This window comes from Chelonoidis abingdonii, chromosome 4 (assembly GCF_003597395.2).
Source record: "Chelonoidis abingdonii isolate Lonesome George chromosome 4, CheloAbing_2.0, whole genome shotgun sequence".
Classification (NCBI taxonomy): Eukaryota; Metazoa; Chordata; order Testudines; family Testudinidae; genus Chelonoidis; species Chelonoidis abingdonii.
In genome coordinates this window covers 10341933-10356588 of record NC_133772.1, presented here as the reverse complement: position 1 = coordinate 10356588, position 14656 = coordinate 10341933, and the positions used below count along the sequence as shown (strand labels likewise).

Below are 14656 nucleotides of genomic sequence, written 5' to 3'. Positions count from 1 at the left end.
GCTAATGCAGACCTTAAAGAATTAATCAAGCAAATAGTTAGACCCCGGTTGCCATGAAGCCAACCAATTACGAGCAGCAGAGAAATTTGTCATTGGCATGTCCAACTACATTTTCCCACATAAAGATTAACAGAATGGGGCCCTGCTTTCAGACCTGCATGGCTTGGACACCACCGAGCAGAAATGCCAGCAAAACAAGGATTTCATGAGAACCTTGCACTTTAAAATAAGTTAGCATTTTTGTTCCATCTGTCTCATTACCTGACCTGCTCAACAGCAGGAAGCCTGACACACTCTCATTCTCAAGTTATTCAAGGTTTTTTTAGTTCCAGAATAATGACTGAATGTGTTGTCAGTGGCTCTGTGGTTAGTGCGCCAGGCTACCACATGAAAGACATGAGGGCAAGCATATTGCAATGTGGTTTTGCTTTTCTGATTATTTTTATTTGAGGGATAAGCAGAGTGGCAAGCAATTTGTATAACTCTGTAGCTTTCCCTCTTTTCTAGAGCGCATAACCAATTTTTGAGAGCCAGAAGGAAGGTTACCACTATGTGCAACCTTATATGGGGCTGGCAGGGGAGAGAAACCATGAAGAGAAACAAAAGGTGTGGGTGGGAAGAATCAGTTCTCCATGAGACATGCAAGATTCTCTCTCTCTATGTAACACATTTCTAAGTGCCTCACAGCACTTTACAGAAGATAGGCAAAAATCCCCATTTCACAAGGAGGCTGAGCACAGTAAATCAGGATCAAAGCCTACATCCAACTTCCATCCTGAAGCTCGTACTAGCAGAACATGGTGCTTCCTTGAAACAGAATGAGTTAACCATATTGTAAGGTTCATTCAACTTCCCACCTAGTAACTGGAAACAGAATGTCTTGTATCCAATTGCTTTAGTTTCTAAAATGCAAATGGCAGTTAATTAACAGCTGGCTTGGAAGCAAAGTAATTCACCTCTATGTCCTCGTCAGTCTCATTCTGAGACTCTTTTGCTCTGGCTTCCAATCTGCCTTTTCACTCTCACTTTTCAGAATTTCCAATTTATTTTTTGCAGCTCACACACTGTAAAATTTTATGAAAATAAAATCTATCTTCAATGCAGTGCTTGGTGGGGAAGTTTCCCTGGGGCTGAAATGCTCCACTGCCCCAATAAGAGAACAAGTGAATACAACAGCTATGTTTTAATCACTCAGTTTCTTTGTCCAAGTTGACTATTGGTTTTACCCCAACTTCAAAAAGCCTTTTTCATAAATTAGTTCCTTACAAAGCAGGACAAGGTGACTCATGAGCAGTGCCTCTTCCTGAGAAAGGGTTTAGAACAGGGGTTGGCAACCTTTCAGAAGTGCTGTGCCGAGTCTTCATTTATTCACTCTAATTTAAGATTTCACATGCCAGTAATAGATTTAAATGTTTTTAGAAGGTCTCTTTCTACAAATCTATTATATATAACTAAACTATTGTTGTATGTAAAGTAAATAAGATTTTTTAAATGTTTAGGAAGCTTCATTTAAAATTAAATTAAAATGCAGAGCCCCCCGGACCGGTGGCCAGGACCCAGTCAGTGCGAGTACCACTGAAAATCAGCTCGCGCGCCGCCGTTGGCACGCATACCATGGGTTGCCTACCCCTGGTTTAGAACTTCACTTTCACCAATGCAAGCCAAAAGTTTTGCACTACACTACAATATGAACATGTTAGAAGACAACAACTGTGTAAGTGCCAAGTTCACATAGCTTTGGTTAACATTTAGCCACGTATCATCACAGTATCTTAGCACTCAGACCATGTAGTAACAAAGTTCACAGAAAAAGTGTTAAAATAATTTTTAAATCAACAGAAAGAGTAGTACATAGGAACCAATTTTTAGGCTTTATCTCATTGATTTCTATGATATAACACCTAGGAAACCCAATCAATCAATGGTCAGGGCCCCACTGCAGTACACGTATTGCAATCAAGAAGCAAAGACAACAGTCCCTGTTGCAAAGAGCTTACAATTTAAGTGTCAGATGAGATGCAACAAGTGGATGAGACAAACAGTGTAAGGGAAGGAAATGAGGTAACAAAACAAACAGAGCTTAGCAGGAAAGAAGTCAATTTATTGTAGTAGCTGACTTACTAACGTTTGAATGTACTGGGATACCTGGGTCAGGAACTTACCATTAGCTTTATGACAGCAATTGCACTGCTCTATATAGGAGAATCGTTCCACTGCAATTTCCATTAGAACCCTCCTAATTTCATGCATTAACAACTCAGCCGTTTAAAAAATCTCTGCCTTAAATTTAGTATGAAAGGTCCTAACTGAACAATGTGCAAAGTTCCAATTGTTTTTGCTTAACACAATTTGAAAAATCAATTTACGTGTTTTAAGTCACAAGAGTTTAACAAAAGAAGCTCTGAATGTATAAGGTGACTTTTGCACTCCAACATCTTAGAAAATGCTGTATGCCATTCCCACTATGGAAATGAAACTGCTGCATTTAGACTCATCGCTGTGCATGCCCAACAAGCTTTTCCATTGGTATCAAAGGACTCTGAGAACATTGGTTTTGTTCTCCAGCCTAACCCCCTGCCCCCTTACCATACGTACCTTACAGGCTTTTTTCAAGCTACCCAAGTGGTTGCTGCGGGCACCATACCAATGCAAATCCCAGCTCATGGCTCATTTCTCCATGAGGGGCTAGTGGAAGCCTGTATGGAAGTTATCTATGTAGGGTACTCCCATTTCACTCCACCCTGTCCCTGGAATCTTTTGTGCAGCTCCTCATGGAGCCTAGCAGTGACTCTTCCACATTAGCCAAAAGGTGCACAGTGCTATGGGGTATTTCCCAGCCCTCCCACTAGGGACTGACTGCATGGCCATCAGGAAAGTCATAGCACAGTGTAATACTCCATTGGGTATTTCCGCAAAATCCCCTTGCACTGTCTGTTGCACATTTAAAAAGAACTCTGTCTGAACAGGAAGACAACACTGCTCTGGCTGGATGTAAACTCTGCCTCCCAGGCTCACAGTAGCAGTGGTTTAACACAATGCAATTGATGAAGAGGCGCTCCAGGGAGACCAGTTCCACTGACTACCGAGTGACTTTAATACTGCCTGCTCGTAGTGCCTACAGGTCCCAACTGAAACTGGGGAGCCTCTACACTGAGCAGGGTACAAGCACATAGGAAGACACAGCCCCACCCTGAAAACCATCCAGTCTAAACTGACAAAAACAGCAGCAGAGAAAACAGAGGCACAGTGAGATAAAGGGACTTGCCCACAGTCACCCAGATGATCAGTAGAAGAGCTGGAACAGAAGCCAGGTCTCCTGAGTCCCAGGCCACTGCCCTATCCACTAGACCTAGGGTGACCAGATGTCCCGATTTTACAGGGACAGTCCTGATATTTGGGGCTTTTTCTTGTATAGGCTCCTATTACCTCCCACTCCCTGTCTTGATTTTTCACACTTTGCTGTCTGGTCACCCTAACTAGACCACTCGCCCTCTATTATAAATAGGTCTTATACCATGCTCATCACCAGAGTATCTGAGCACTTTCCAGAAGCATAATAAGTAACATAATTAACACCCTTCATGTACAGTTTGGCCTCCCAGATCTTTAAAGGCAAAGAAGAGGGAAAAGGCACAAGAGAGAAATGAGATGCATATGTGAAAAAAAGTGCTATTTTATTAGTAGGTTTTCTGGGGATTCACTTATTTGCTTTCCAACTTTATCTGATGCAATTAAAGTGTTTTGGAGATGTTTTTCAGCACTTACTGTCACTACTGAAGTGTCTTTGGACGGTCACTATCCAGCATTTTGCAGAATGAAAAGCAGCATCAAGCAGCAATGAGGTAGGAGGAGGAGGTTAAACAGGTTGAGAGGGTGTGTGCAAAATTTTTTCTGTTAAGCACAGACAATGCCCTCAGCATGGTACAAGATGCAGCTATAAACAAAGTCCTTGCCTCACAGAGCTTACAATCTAAATGTTCCCATGGCTTTGGTTTTAACCTATTAGTTACTGAAGAGCCCTTAACTCAAAATTCAGAAGCTTTTGCTTCCAATAATTCAATTTAAACTGAACATCAGAAGCTATGTCTGCGACACATAGGTCAAATCCACAAACCAAATTCTTTTCCACAGCCCTTCCAGCCAAGGGAGAAAGAGAGGGCTCCGTTGTTCCTAAGTTGGTAAACAGGACTGATTATCTACTAAGATTGATATGCAGAAACCAGCTTTATAATATAAAAATACTATTCTTTACAAAATGAGGAACTCTGAGTCCAAGTGAAGAATCAAGTTTAATAGTTGCATGACAAGGAACTTCAGAAGCACATGACAATGCATTTTAACTGCATCTCAAAACATCTGCACAGGCAGGGCCCTCAGCTTCTGAATATCTCACAAACACTCTAAGCAAGTCCTGGACTGGAGACAATACTTACAGCTTTAGTAAAAATGACCATGAGTTCAGGGAATTGGTGTGTGAGAACGGCAAGCATTGCCGAAAAGGAACACAACCCTGCCGTGAAGTGGATGAAGAAAGGAAGCTCCTTCTGTGGGTAAACGGAGACATCATGAAACGCTGAAAGGGAAATATTGAAAAGTTATTTGACATTTTAATATTCATTGATTGTTTTACAAGAGGTCATAATTACACACCAGTTTACATTATACAAAGATGTCAACGAGTATTATTGCAGAGCAGCCAGTGTTTTACCTTCAGATTTATAGTTCCAAAGGACATCTACGTGGCCCCAAAGCTTAAGTGCAACACAAGACTAAATCCCTGACATTTGCTCAAAGCAGATTTAAGTGGCTTAGTCCTGATATATTTTCTCATATACTACATGTTTTTTGCTCTTAAGTTATTTATTGGTGTCACTAAAGCTGTCCTTCCCCCACCACTTTTATTCCCTCCTTTATTTTTAAGAACATTGCAGGGTTAATTTTTTGAATCAACTGTTGCGACAGAAGAGAAGAAAGTAACATAAAATTCACAAGATGTCATCAAGACAAAGGTTCCAATGAAAACACTTGGCCCAATTTAAATAATCAAGGAATTTGTAACAGTTACAAATGCTAACTCTTGTTATTTTAGTGTATGCCAACGTTTTAAAAGGCAAGCATCCTATTTTTTCCTACTTTTTATGTAATGTTTTTCTATCGTAAGAATTCCCATGTCTAAAAAGTAAAAACTCTGAAAGCAATCAGATAATATACATGGTCAGAGTCTGTTAAAAGTTCCCAAAGACTGCAAGCTGGCAGAGTACAGTAAATTTCAGAGCAATTGACAAAGCAGATCTTAAAGAAAGCAGCATCAAGACTGGGTTACAAATTTTGTATACAACCATTAGTTACACTTTAGGGCAAAGAAATCAAAATAATTTCACTAGACAGCTCAAGACACTGAAAGTAGTCACCATCTAGGGACTGTGACAATTCTAGATTTTTTTATCCAACAGTTTTGCAATGTTTTTAAATAAAAGGAACAGGCAGGGTTGCAATTAAGTATGGAACGTGCTGTCTATTCTTCAGTAAACTAGACTTAATTCTGGAGCAGACCCAGCAAAAAGGAACTTTTGATTTAATTAAATATGGACAATAGGTATAGTGAGTGCAATAGCCAGTGTTCTTTTTTTTTTTTTAATTGTTATTCACTTTTGGGCTGTGCACGTTTTCAGCTTTCAGTGGGCTGCAGAAGGAAATTTAAAGAAGACAGAGTTAAATCAAGATGTCACCAGGTTTCAGGTTGCCTTCAAATTCAGGAAGTGATAACTGCAAATGTGACCCAATATGCGATGCAACCTTTCCTTTGTAACACATGGAGGCTAGAAAAATAGTGCTGAATGAAAGCTGAGATTCTGAAGTACAATGGTGTGGAATGCTAAGGCTTTCTGTGAGGTCCGACGCCAAAGGAAAAGAAAATAAGTCCTAATCAAACATGTTCCCCTTAGGATTCTCTCTCATTTCACCTCCTTAACATCTAGTCATCCCTGCTGCTCAGCAGACTAATAGGATACCCATACTGTTCTTCTACTGGGCAAACAAAGCAGTGGCCTGCCCATGACGAAGCATGCCATGCAATACACTCCATCTTCCATCAGCCACCCTCATAAAAATCTAACTGGGACATGGTCAGCTCACAGAATGGTGTGTAACCATGTATTAAGGACATATATAGGTTGGAAGGGGGTGCTTTTTTAAAAAGAACTAGAGAGAGGAGCAAATAGAAAACTAGCAAGCAACCAGAATGCAAGAGTAGGAAAGGCAGGAAAAGGCAAAAAAAAGAGCAACGAACAAAAATATACAAAATTCCTTATGCTCCCAGAACTAGCACTGCACAAGGAATGCAGGATCAGGCCCAAAGTATGTAAAGAGAGTGAAATAGATTTCTGCATGGTCAGAGCTCTCTCTCTGTGCATCCTTACCAATTAGGACAATTAGCTTTCTGTTTGAAGTTTATCAATTTAAGCCTCAATTTGGTTTACTTTCTATTTTAAATATATTAAAAGAATTGATTTTTTTAAAAATTCCAAGACTTCTTGAGAAAGCTGCATAATAAAAAATGTTAAGATGGCTTTATTTTATGAATAGCCATATATTTAAAACGTAGCAGGAATGCGTGAATGATTGTGTTGAAATACATGCATGTGCTGGTGTTTAATTATGCTGGAAAGCCTACAGCTTAGGGTTAGTCACTAACCAAGGAATTCCTTGTGCAATATCCTGCATAAGTGAGAAATGAATAATTTAAAGCAGTCTGGGGGCAGACTTCAATTACACATTTTAAATTTAACATTTCACTTTCTGTAATAGAAGCACACGTGTAAGTTTGCTCTTCTGCATCTGTATCCCTCTGACACTTTAGCAGTAGCCCTACAATTCCATGAAGAAGCTGAGATTTCCAGAGATCCAGAAGCCCACATTTAGAATCCCACCAGCAGGTAAGATGAAACAAGAGCCCCATTATCATCTAAGTGAATGAGCGACAGAGTGAGTGGTTTATTTTCACGTTGCTTTACAGATAGAATATATGTGGGCTAATACCTGGATAATGAAGTAGGGGAGAAGACTCATTCTTCAGTGTCAAATCTTAGGTCTCATTGCTAATGTACAGCAATGTATGATCATAAATATTCCATGGACTGTACAATCAATCAAATCAAATTATGGAACAATGAAGTGTTCTCTCAAAGTACAGGTTGACCAAGGATGATAAATATAAAGGTTCTGCTGGGTACTCTAATGCAAGAGTCTGGAATGATTATCTATCTACCTGCAGATAATGATGAAGGAAGCAGCTTTTAGTTATTTAAAGAAAGGAGGAGGAGGTTATTTAAAGAAAGGAGGAGGAGGAACAGGAGGATAAGTAGTAATAGTAGTAGTGATTGCAGGGGACTAGCCAAGTTTTCTTGCCCTCCAAGCTGAGAAACAGAATGCGGAAGCCCCAGGTATGGAAGTCTTTTTCCGCCAGACATGATGTTATTACAAAATCCTCATGACATAGGGTAACACTCACTGGCAACTCAGTACCTCTTAGTGGCACCCTCTGCTAGAATTTGGTCCTGATCTAAAGCGACAGCAGAGAAGTGCGCTTTGCCGTTGGTGGGGACTCCATCCAAGTGAGATTGAAAACTTAATTTCTGATAGCCAGTGGTCATTAAAGATCCCATGCACTCAGTCTAGGTGTACACTAAATTGGAATTTGGTAAGGATGCCAAGAGTTGTTATAGTCCATCTGCTTAAATTCCCCTTGCTGTTGCAATTGGTATGGCATTTCTCACTCTCCCCACTAAACTGTTGGGCAGTGCTGCTATTCAGTTACACAGTTTATTTCATCCAAAAGATGGCTGCATTTCAGTGGGAAAGTATGTAATATTATATATTTCTTCCCCACCTCCCTGCATTTGTGAAGTGCCTTGGGATCCTTTCGGATGCAAGGTTACAACTTATACTGAGGTTGCATTTGCAAAGTGCATTCCATCTGGCCAAATACACCAGACAAACAGCAGAATCCGGGTACATCTACACTACCTGCCGGATCGGCAGGTAGAGATCTATCTATCAGGGATCGATTCATCGCATGTAGTATAGACATGATAAATTGATCCCTGATCGCTCTCCCATCAACTGCTGAACTCCAGCAGTGCAAGCGGCGGAAGGAAAGGCAATGGGGGAGCCGTGACCGTCGATCCAGCGCCTTGAGGAAGTGAAGTAAGTAATTTTAATTCAATCTAAGATATGTCGACTTCAGCTACGCTATTCTCGTAGCTGAAGTTGCGTATCTTAGATCGATATCCCCCCCGCCCCAGTGTAGACCAGCCCTCCATGTCACAAGCAGTTCATGAGCTAAGGACACGAGAGTAAATACATGGCAATACAGTACAGTACAAACTGACATTTTATTACATATATTTTATTCTAGTTATTAATTAGAAACAAAATAACACTTACTTGGCAAGAGCTCTCTGTCTGCTGTCTCTGTGCAACTGGGATAGGGATAGAAAAGATGGCCTTTCTCTAACGGATACGGGATCATTCTAAATGCTGAGGACAAGACCGTCAGTCAGACTTATGCTAGACCTATGTACAAATCAACCCCCCTAAATTCCACCACAAAGAACATCTCAGTCACGAAGAAAGCAAATTTAAAAACAGACTGGAAATAGCTGCATTTTGTATTTTCTTTTAGAAGTGAATTTGGTGAAAGGTGTCGTATCTCTAGTAAGAATTCATACCATGCTGACACTCAAAGGCCCCAGTCTGGATGGGGTCCTACCACAATATAAATTTTTACTATTAGGACTGGGGCCCCATTGTGCTGGGTGCTGTACAAATACAGATGAGAGAGAAGATTGACAGCAACATTAGAGACGGAAGAGCCCTATTATTCTACAGATCTGTTCCAGTATAAGCAGCAGAGCATGCCCCTTGTACTCCCCTACCAAGGTGTTTCCATCGTGGAGCAAGCCCTTCCTGGAGTAAGAAGGAAGCTCATCTCCAAGGAACATTCCATTTCTCCTTGCTGACAATGCCAATAAGGTGGCCAATTGCATGTTAAGGCATGATGGCAGGTGTGTGTGTGCCAAGTTGCACTTCTGCTGCTTGTGCTGTACCCCAGTTCTGGGGAGAAGAAAGAGGATACTTCACTCTCCGGTATGGTCCAGCTCCAAAGAGAGACTTAACAGATATTAAGATAAACACATTTTAACCAAACAGTGAAAGAAAAACAAGCAATTAACAAATCCAATTTGGTCTTTATCTGGGGCGGATTGGTCTGTTCTGCTCTGCTCTTGTTGGGGCTGCTGTTGCTCCTCATCCTGACCTGCCAGGGTCACTCCTGGCTTATTGATTCAGCCAGCAGAAGCACAGGAGCTGTTTCCGGCTAAGCAAACACAGACCTCTTCCTAGGTGACTGTTCAGGACCTACTCCCCTACAACCCCATCCCAGGTCAGGGGCTGGCTGTTCTCAGCCCTAGGTCCCTCTCTAGGTAAGAGTGTCTGCAGCCTCAGTGGGGCTTTTTATACCCTGGCTGCTTGGTGGCACTGGCTCCCATTGCCCAGTGACACAGACACAGGGCCGACGCTTTCATTTAGGCGACTCAGGCAGTCGCCTAGGGCGCCAGCATTATTGGGGGGGGGCGGTATTTTGCCAAGGTGGGGGGCGGCAGCAGGCGGCTCTGGTGGAGCTGCTGCAGTCGTGCCTGCAGAGGGTCTGCTGGTCTCACGGCTCCGGTGGACCTCGCGCAGGCATTTCTGCGGACGGTTTGCTGGTCCCGCGGCTCGGGTGGACCTGCCGCAGGCATGCCTGCAGCAGCTCCACCAGAACCACGGACCAGCGGACCCTCCACGGGAATGCCTGCGGCAGGTCCACCGCAGCCGCAAGACCAGCGCACGGGGCGGCGAAATGGCCTGGCGCCAGTCCTGCACAGACACACACTGGGGAGCTTTTGTGTGGGGAGGAAACAAGTTGGTGGAGGCCACAAAACGTGTTAGTTCTGTATATGGCAGTGAACTGCTATCGTTGGAGCCCTGCTGATGAATACAAATAGTTGTATTTATTGATTGTAGTTATCTACATCTCTTTGGGTAAATCCCTTTACCTTCCTGTAATGTGGCATCAATTAAGCATCTCCAGCAAAAAGCCAAACAGCAGCACTGAGTTCCCTTTGAAACTGAACTGAACAAGGCTGCCTTAAGGAAGTTCAGACACTGGTTACAGTAGGCCTATTATGAATGATTTGAATAAAAAGATTAGCTAGCTGCACTGGGAAAAAAAGATACTTACTGCCCTCCCATGTACAGTGCAGCAGGTTAAGGGCCCCTTCTATCCGCTTCCAGTGCTGAAGATGGAAGAAAGCATATGCTACTGCCTCACTGTCCCCTCGTTTCAGAATATGCTCTGGAGGTAGAATTAAGCTTTTCATTTCTAGTAAGTACTAGAAGTAGAAAATGGAAAGAGAAAGCATGCTTAGTTATGGGGCCATGCCCAAATCCTTGTTACTGCCAAAGGATTTCCCTGAATTTTTCAAAATGATCAGAGCATAGCATATGGAGGTCTTTCATGCATTAAGGAGGTACTGCAATTTAGGGCCCAGTCCTGATAAATTCTTGCCAGATCTTATTTACACGGAAAAATTGGGAGCTTGGGCTGCTAAACTCAGCAGAATGTTACCCTCAGAATGTTAAAAGTATATATGCTATCAAAATGGATCTGCATTTTACTTCACTGTGGAGATATAAAACACTTCTGTGGCTGGAGTGTAGTTCCTGGATCATAACACATAAGGTAATTTATCTGGGGAAACGCACACACATATACACACATTTTATGCTGCATCAGGTCGTGCTCCATGAAGGCCAAAGGAAAGTGGACTGATTAAGCGCAAGTGTTTCATGCACAGGTATCCCAGAAGTCAACCTTTAACTCTGTTAAGAACTCCTTGTAAAGCAATGCTAATGATATGACACTGAAGTGCTTGCTGCAAGTCAAGGTTGATTCGCACCTTGAGACCTTTGCCTCTGAAAACTTTCAATCTCAAGGGTTTAATCTCTGTTAGTTCCCAAGTGTCAGGTGCAAATTAGAAACTGATGCTAACTGCCAGGCTACCAGGTATATCCTTGATTGCAAAGTTTAGAACAGTATTTTCAGAAGCACCAAGCATGGATCTAACTCTGATTCCACTGACTTCAATGGGAGCTCAGTTAAACCAATGCTGAGCACTTTTTTGAAAATCCCATCCTTAATTCACAGCTGGGTTGTGCTGGCACAATTACAGTTGCGGTTACAAGGTGATGGGAGAAGGCAGAAGTGATGGTGCGCCCATACACAGGCAGAACATACTGACTTTTTCCATGCAGTGAACTCCCAATTTTAGATGCTCAGAATGGGAAGCGGCAAGCATAAAACTAGCATATGCACTATGAAAATTGCAGAATTTCTAAACAAACATTTTACGTTTTTCTAAAACCTTATAGGATGTTCAGTTTATTTTTATTTTTTAAAATGCAGCAGAGAAAGATAAGCCAATTTGTTTTAATTCTCAACTTTGTTTTTAAGAAATGTTAAAAAATTTTACAAGTTTAAAATGATTGCACCAATTTTCTAATATATGCTTATGAGTTGTCCTTTCGTAGTATACAGTGTCCCACTCAATAATGGCCAAAGTTAATCCTCATCTTTGATCAGTGTAGCTGGTAATTCCTTTAACTCCCTCCCAAAGTATAAGAATGCAGTCAACTCACCGATTTATTTCAGCAGATACCACAAACTATGAGATTATTTACTAATCCAGTTTGGTGACTTAACTTTTCCCATTCAGATTCTTGAAGGAATGTAGCAGAGGTTGTGCTCTGGCCAAATAAAGCACATTTACTGCCTGGCTGGGTTCTTCTCTTAGTGCCTTGGGCCTGCACTCTGGAGGGTAATATTCTTGCTAATCCTTTTTAATCCCTTCTATTTTATTTTTTTTTAACACGGTAAAGGATCACTCACACAGGGCTGCTGTGGGAAAACGGTCTCAAATATCTGACCTTTGACACGACTCCTCATGCTCTCTGCAGGGACTAGCTGGCAGTTGAATTAAGTGCTTAAAGAGTAAGGGAAGGAAAATGTAGCAGCAATGGTGAAGCCTTGATGTAATAGTGCCTGAACATGTTTGTCAGCTCTAGAGTGCAGGGATCATGTATTTTGCCTTGTGTGTGTTATGCCATGCACATTTACGGTGCTGTCCAAACAAAAAATGCAGTTGCAAATTTTCGAACTTAACATCTTATAGTCCCTATTTAACCATTTAGTTTTAGGTAATAAAAAGCAAACCAGGTACTAATGCTGAAAATGTCTATTTCCAAAAGCTACTAGTGTACCCAATTCAAAGCAAACTTATGTTTGCAATATTGAGACACCCCTTCCTAATCATCTCCTGGTTACATCTCAGTGCCTGTATTTCATTCCTATTATACTATGCGACAGGGATCTGGATTTATAGCTCTGACTCAGTGCCTCACCTCTAAAAGGGGAAACAAAATAATATGCTAAGATGACCCGCCCACACACACTTTCAGAATAAGATCCATCTCAAAGAAGTCTCACTGCAATGAAAGGAAAAGAAAATACCTGTTGTTCACTTCCCTTCTCCTTTCTTAGTGTTAATCTTGAATGCTGTGTAATACAGCATGATGTTATTCCCCTAAGCCAACCACTTTCATTAAATGCCAAGAAAGATGAACTTCTACCTTATGTATGTACATTTTTGGTCAGGAGATAGGACAATGGACTGAGACTCAGAAGACCTGGGTTCTATTCCCAGCTTTGCAACTGGACTTCTGTGTGACCTTGGGCAAGTCACTTCACCCCTCTGTGCCCATTTCCCCTCCCGCCTTTTGTCTGTTTAGACTGTAAACTCTTCAGGGCACAAACAATGGGCTCCCAATCTCAACTGGGGCCCTGAGGTGCTACTGTAATGCAAATAATAAAAGTCTGAATTGGCATATAATCAGAGGAGAAGATACGGTTAATGAAACATGATACTAATCTGATTGTCTAAAACTAGTGAATGCATCTCACAAAAAGGCTTAATAAGTAGTTTAATATAACTCTTTCAAAGAACACAAGGGTTCTGAAGGAACTGAAGGATACACAAAATAAAAGCATTTTTAGGTAATGATAATGTGTTATAATCTTCTTCCCCTAAAGGCACAGTCTGAAGAAAAATCTGTCCGAGACTGCCTGAAATGAACTTGCTACACTCTTGATCAATCATGCGAACAAGCAGCAATTTCTCTCAGCAATTAGCTTTCTCCATGCACATTCTATTAAACTGGACAGGCAGACAGAACACTGTGGATAGATAAATTCAGACCTTCATGGCTAGATTAATTTGGATTCCATGATTAGCTGAGGAGAATTAGTGCTAAGACATCTTTCCACTTTCAAGACTACAACTTGCATGTATCAACAGTGCTAGTAAAGGGGTTGCTGAGAGTTCAGTAAGGTTAGCCGGAAAACAAGAATTCCGTTTCACCAAAAATTCTGAGGTTTCAACATTTTCATTGTGCATTGGAACGAAATCTAGATCATTTGAAATTTTTCAAGAAAAAAAATATATAGGAAAGAGAGAAAGAGACCCACCCTGGAATAGCCAGTATCCCAGTGGTGAGAGCACTTCCCTGGTACGTGGGGGAGATGGGTTCAAGCCCCTACTCTGCCTGGTTTGGAGCAGGGTCTCCTATATCCCAGGGTCTCCTATATCCCCTAACCATAAGGGTGTGGCAAGTTCTGGCAGGGGATGTCTCTTGTTCCCTCTTCCCAAAGATTTTGTCAAAACTGATATTTCCATGAAAAGTTTCCTTTTCAACAAATTGACATTTTCTCTAGGCAAAAAAGTCCTGCACTTCTCTAGATTTTAGTTACACGTCCTGCTTGGGGAGTCTAATATCCAGCCACTTCAGGTATTAGCAGACATGAACTGCAGCACAAGACTGAACTGGTTTTATTTTTGTTCATATATGGGAAGGGGGGGGGAGGAGATGAACACATACTGTTTTTAATTAGAGATTTCAGATCTCATACAATTATCAGTGTTTTAAAAGCTCTCTTGCCAATAATCTAGAAAAACAAAATAAATAATTACTCCTTGGAGAGGCCTGTCCAGCTTCAGGGATTTTGAAGACTACACATTTTAATTAGCCATTACCCTTGCCTGACAGTGTCTTCAGTAGCACATAAGCAGACTGTCCTGAGGAGGACAGGAAATTTTAGCACAGATTGTAAGCTTTTTGGGATAGGACTCATGACTGTGGTTTGTATAGCACCTCGCACAGAGACCTGGTCTGGGCCTCCAAGTACTGCTGTAATATAAATATTAAATGGCCTAATACCAAAATTGGGTTGGAATTACCACAGTCCTCAAGAAAATTTCCCTGAGAAGGGGAGCATGCAAACATAGGCCTTGTCTTAGCAGGAAAGACTGCACAGTCAGGCTTAGACAGGCAGGGAACGGGACACGTGCTGTAAGCCAGGTTTAACAGTTCATGGGGATGCAGTTATCACAGCATATTGTGACAATCCTGGTGAAACAGTGAGGACATCTGCTGCAGGTATGGTTACATTTAGCCCATTTGTTCAGTTTTATAATTTCTTTCGGATCTGCTAAAGGCTGCAGCT

The 14656-nt window shown here is 41.6% G+C and overlaps 1 protein-coding gene across 5 annotated transcripts in view; it reads right to left on the bottom strand.

Moving 5' to 3' along the window:
* The window catches only part of ST7L (suppression of tumorigenicity 7 like), a 60455-nt gene that overhangs the window by 28719 nt on the left and 17080 nt on the right, over positions 1 to 14656 (bottom strand). For all 5 annotated transcript variants that reach the window (XM_032802447.2, XM_075064824.1, XM_075064825.1 and 2 more), the window contains 3 exons: positions 10280 to 10430; positions 8446 to 8538; positions 4434 to 4573 (listed from right to left, as the gene is read on the bottom strand). In XM_032802447.2, coding sequence (XP_032658338.2) covers positions 4434 to 4573; positions 8446 to 8538; positions 10280 to 10430 — 384 coding nt within the window. The remainder of the gene's footprint in view (positions 1 to 4433; positions 4574 to 8445; positions 8539 to 10279; positions 10431 to 14656) is intronic.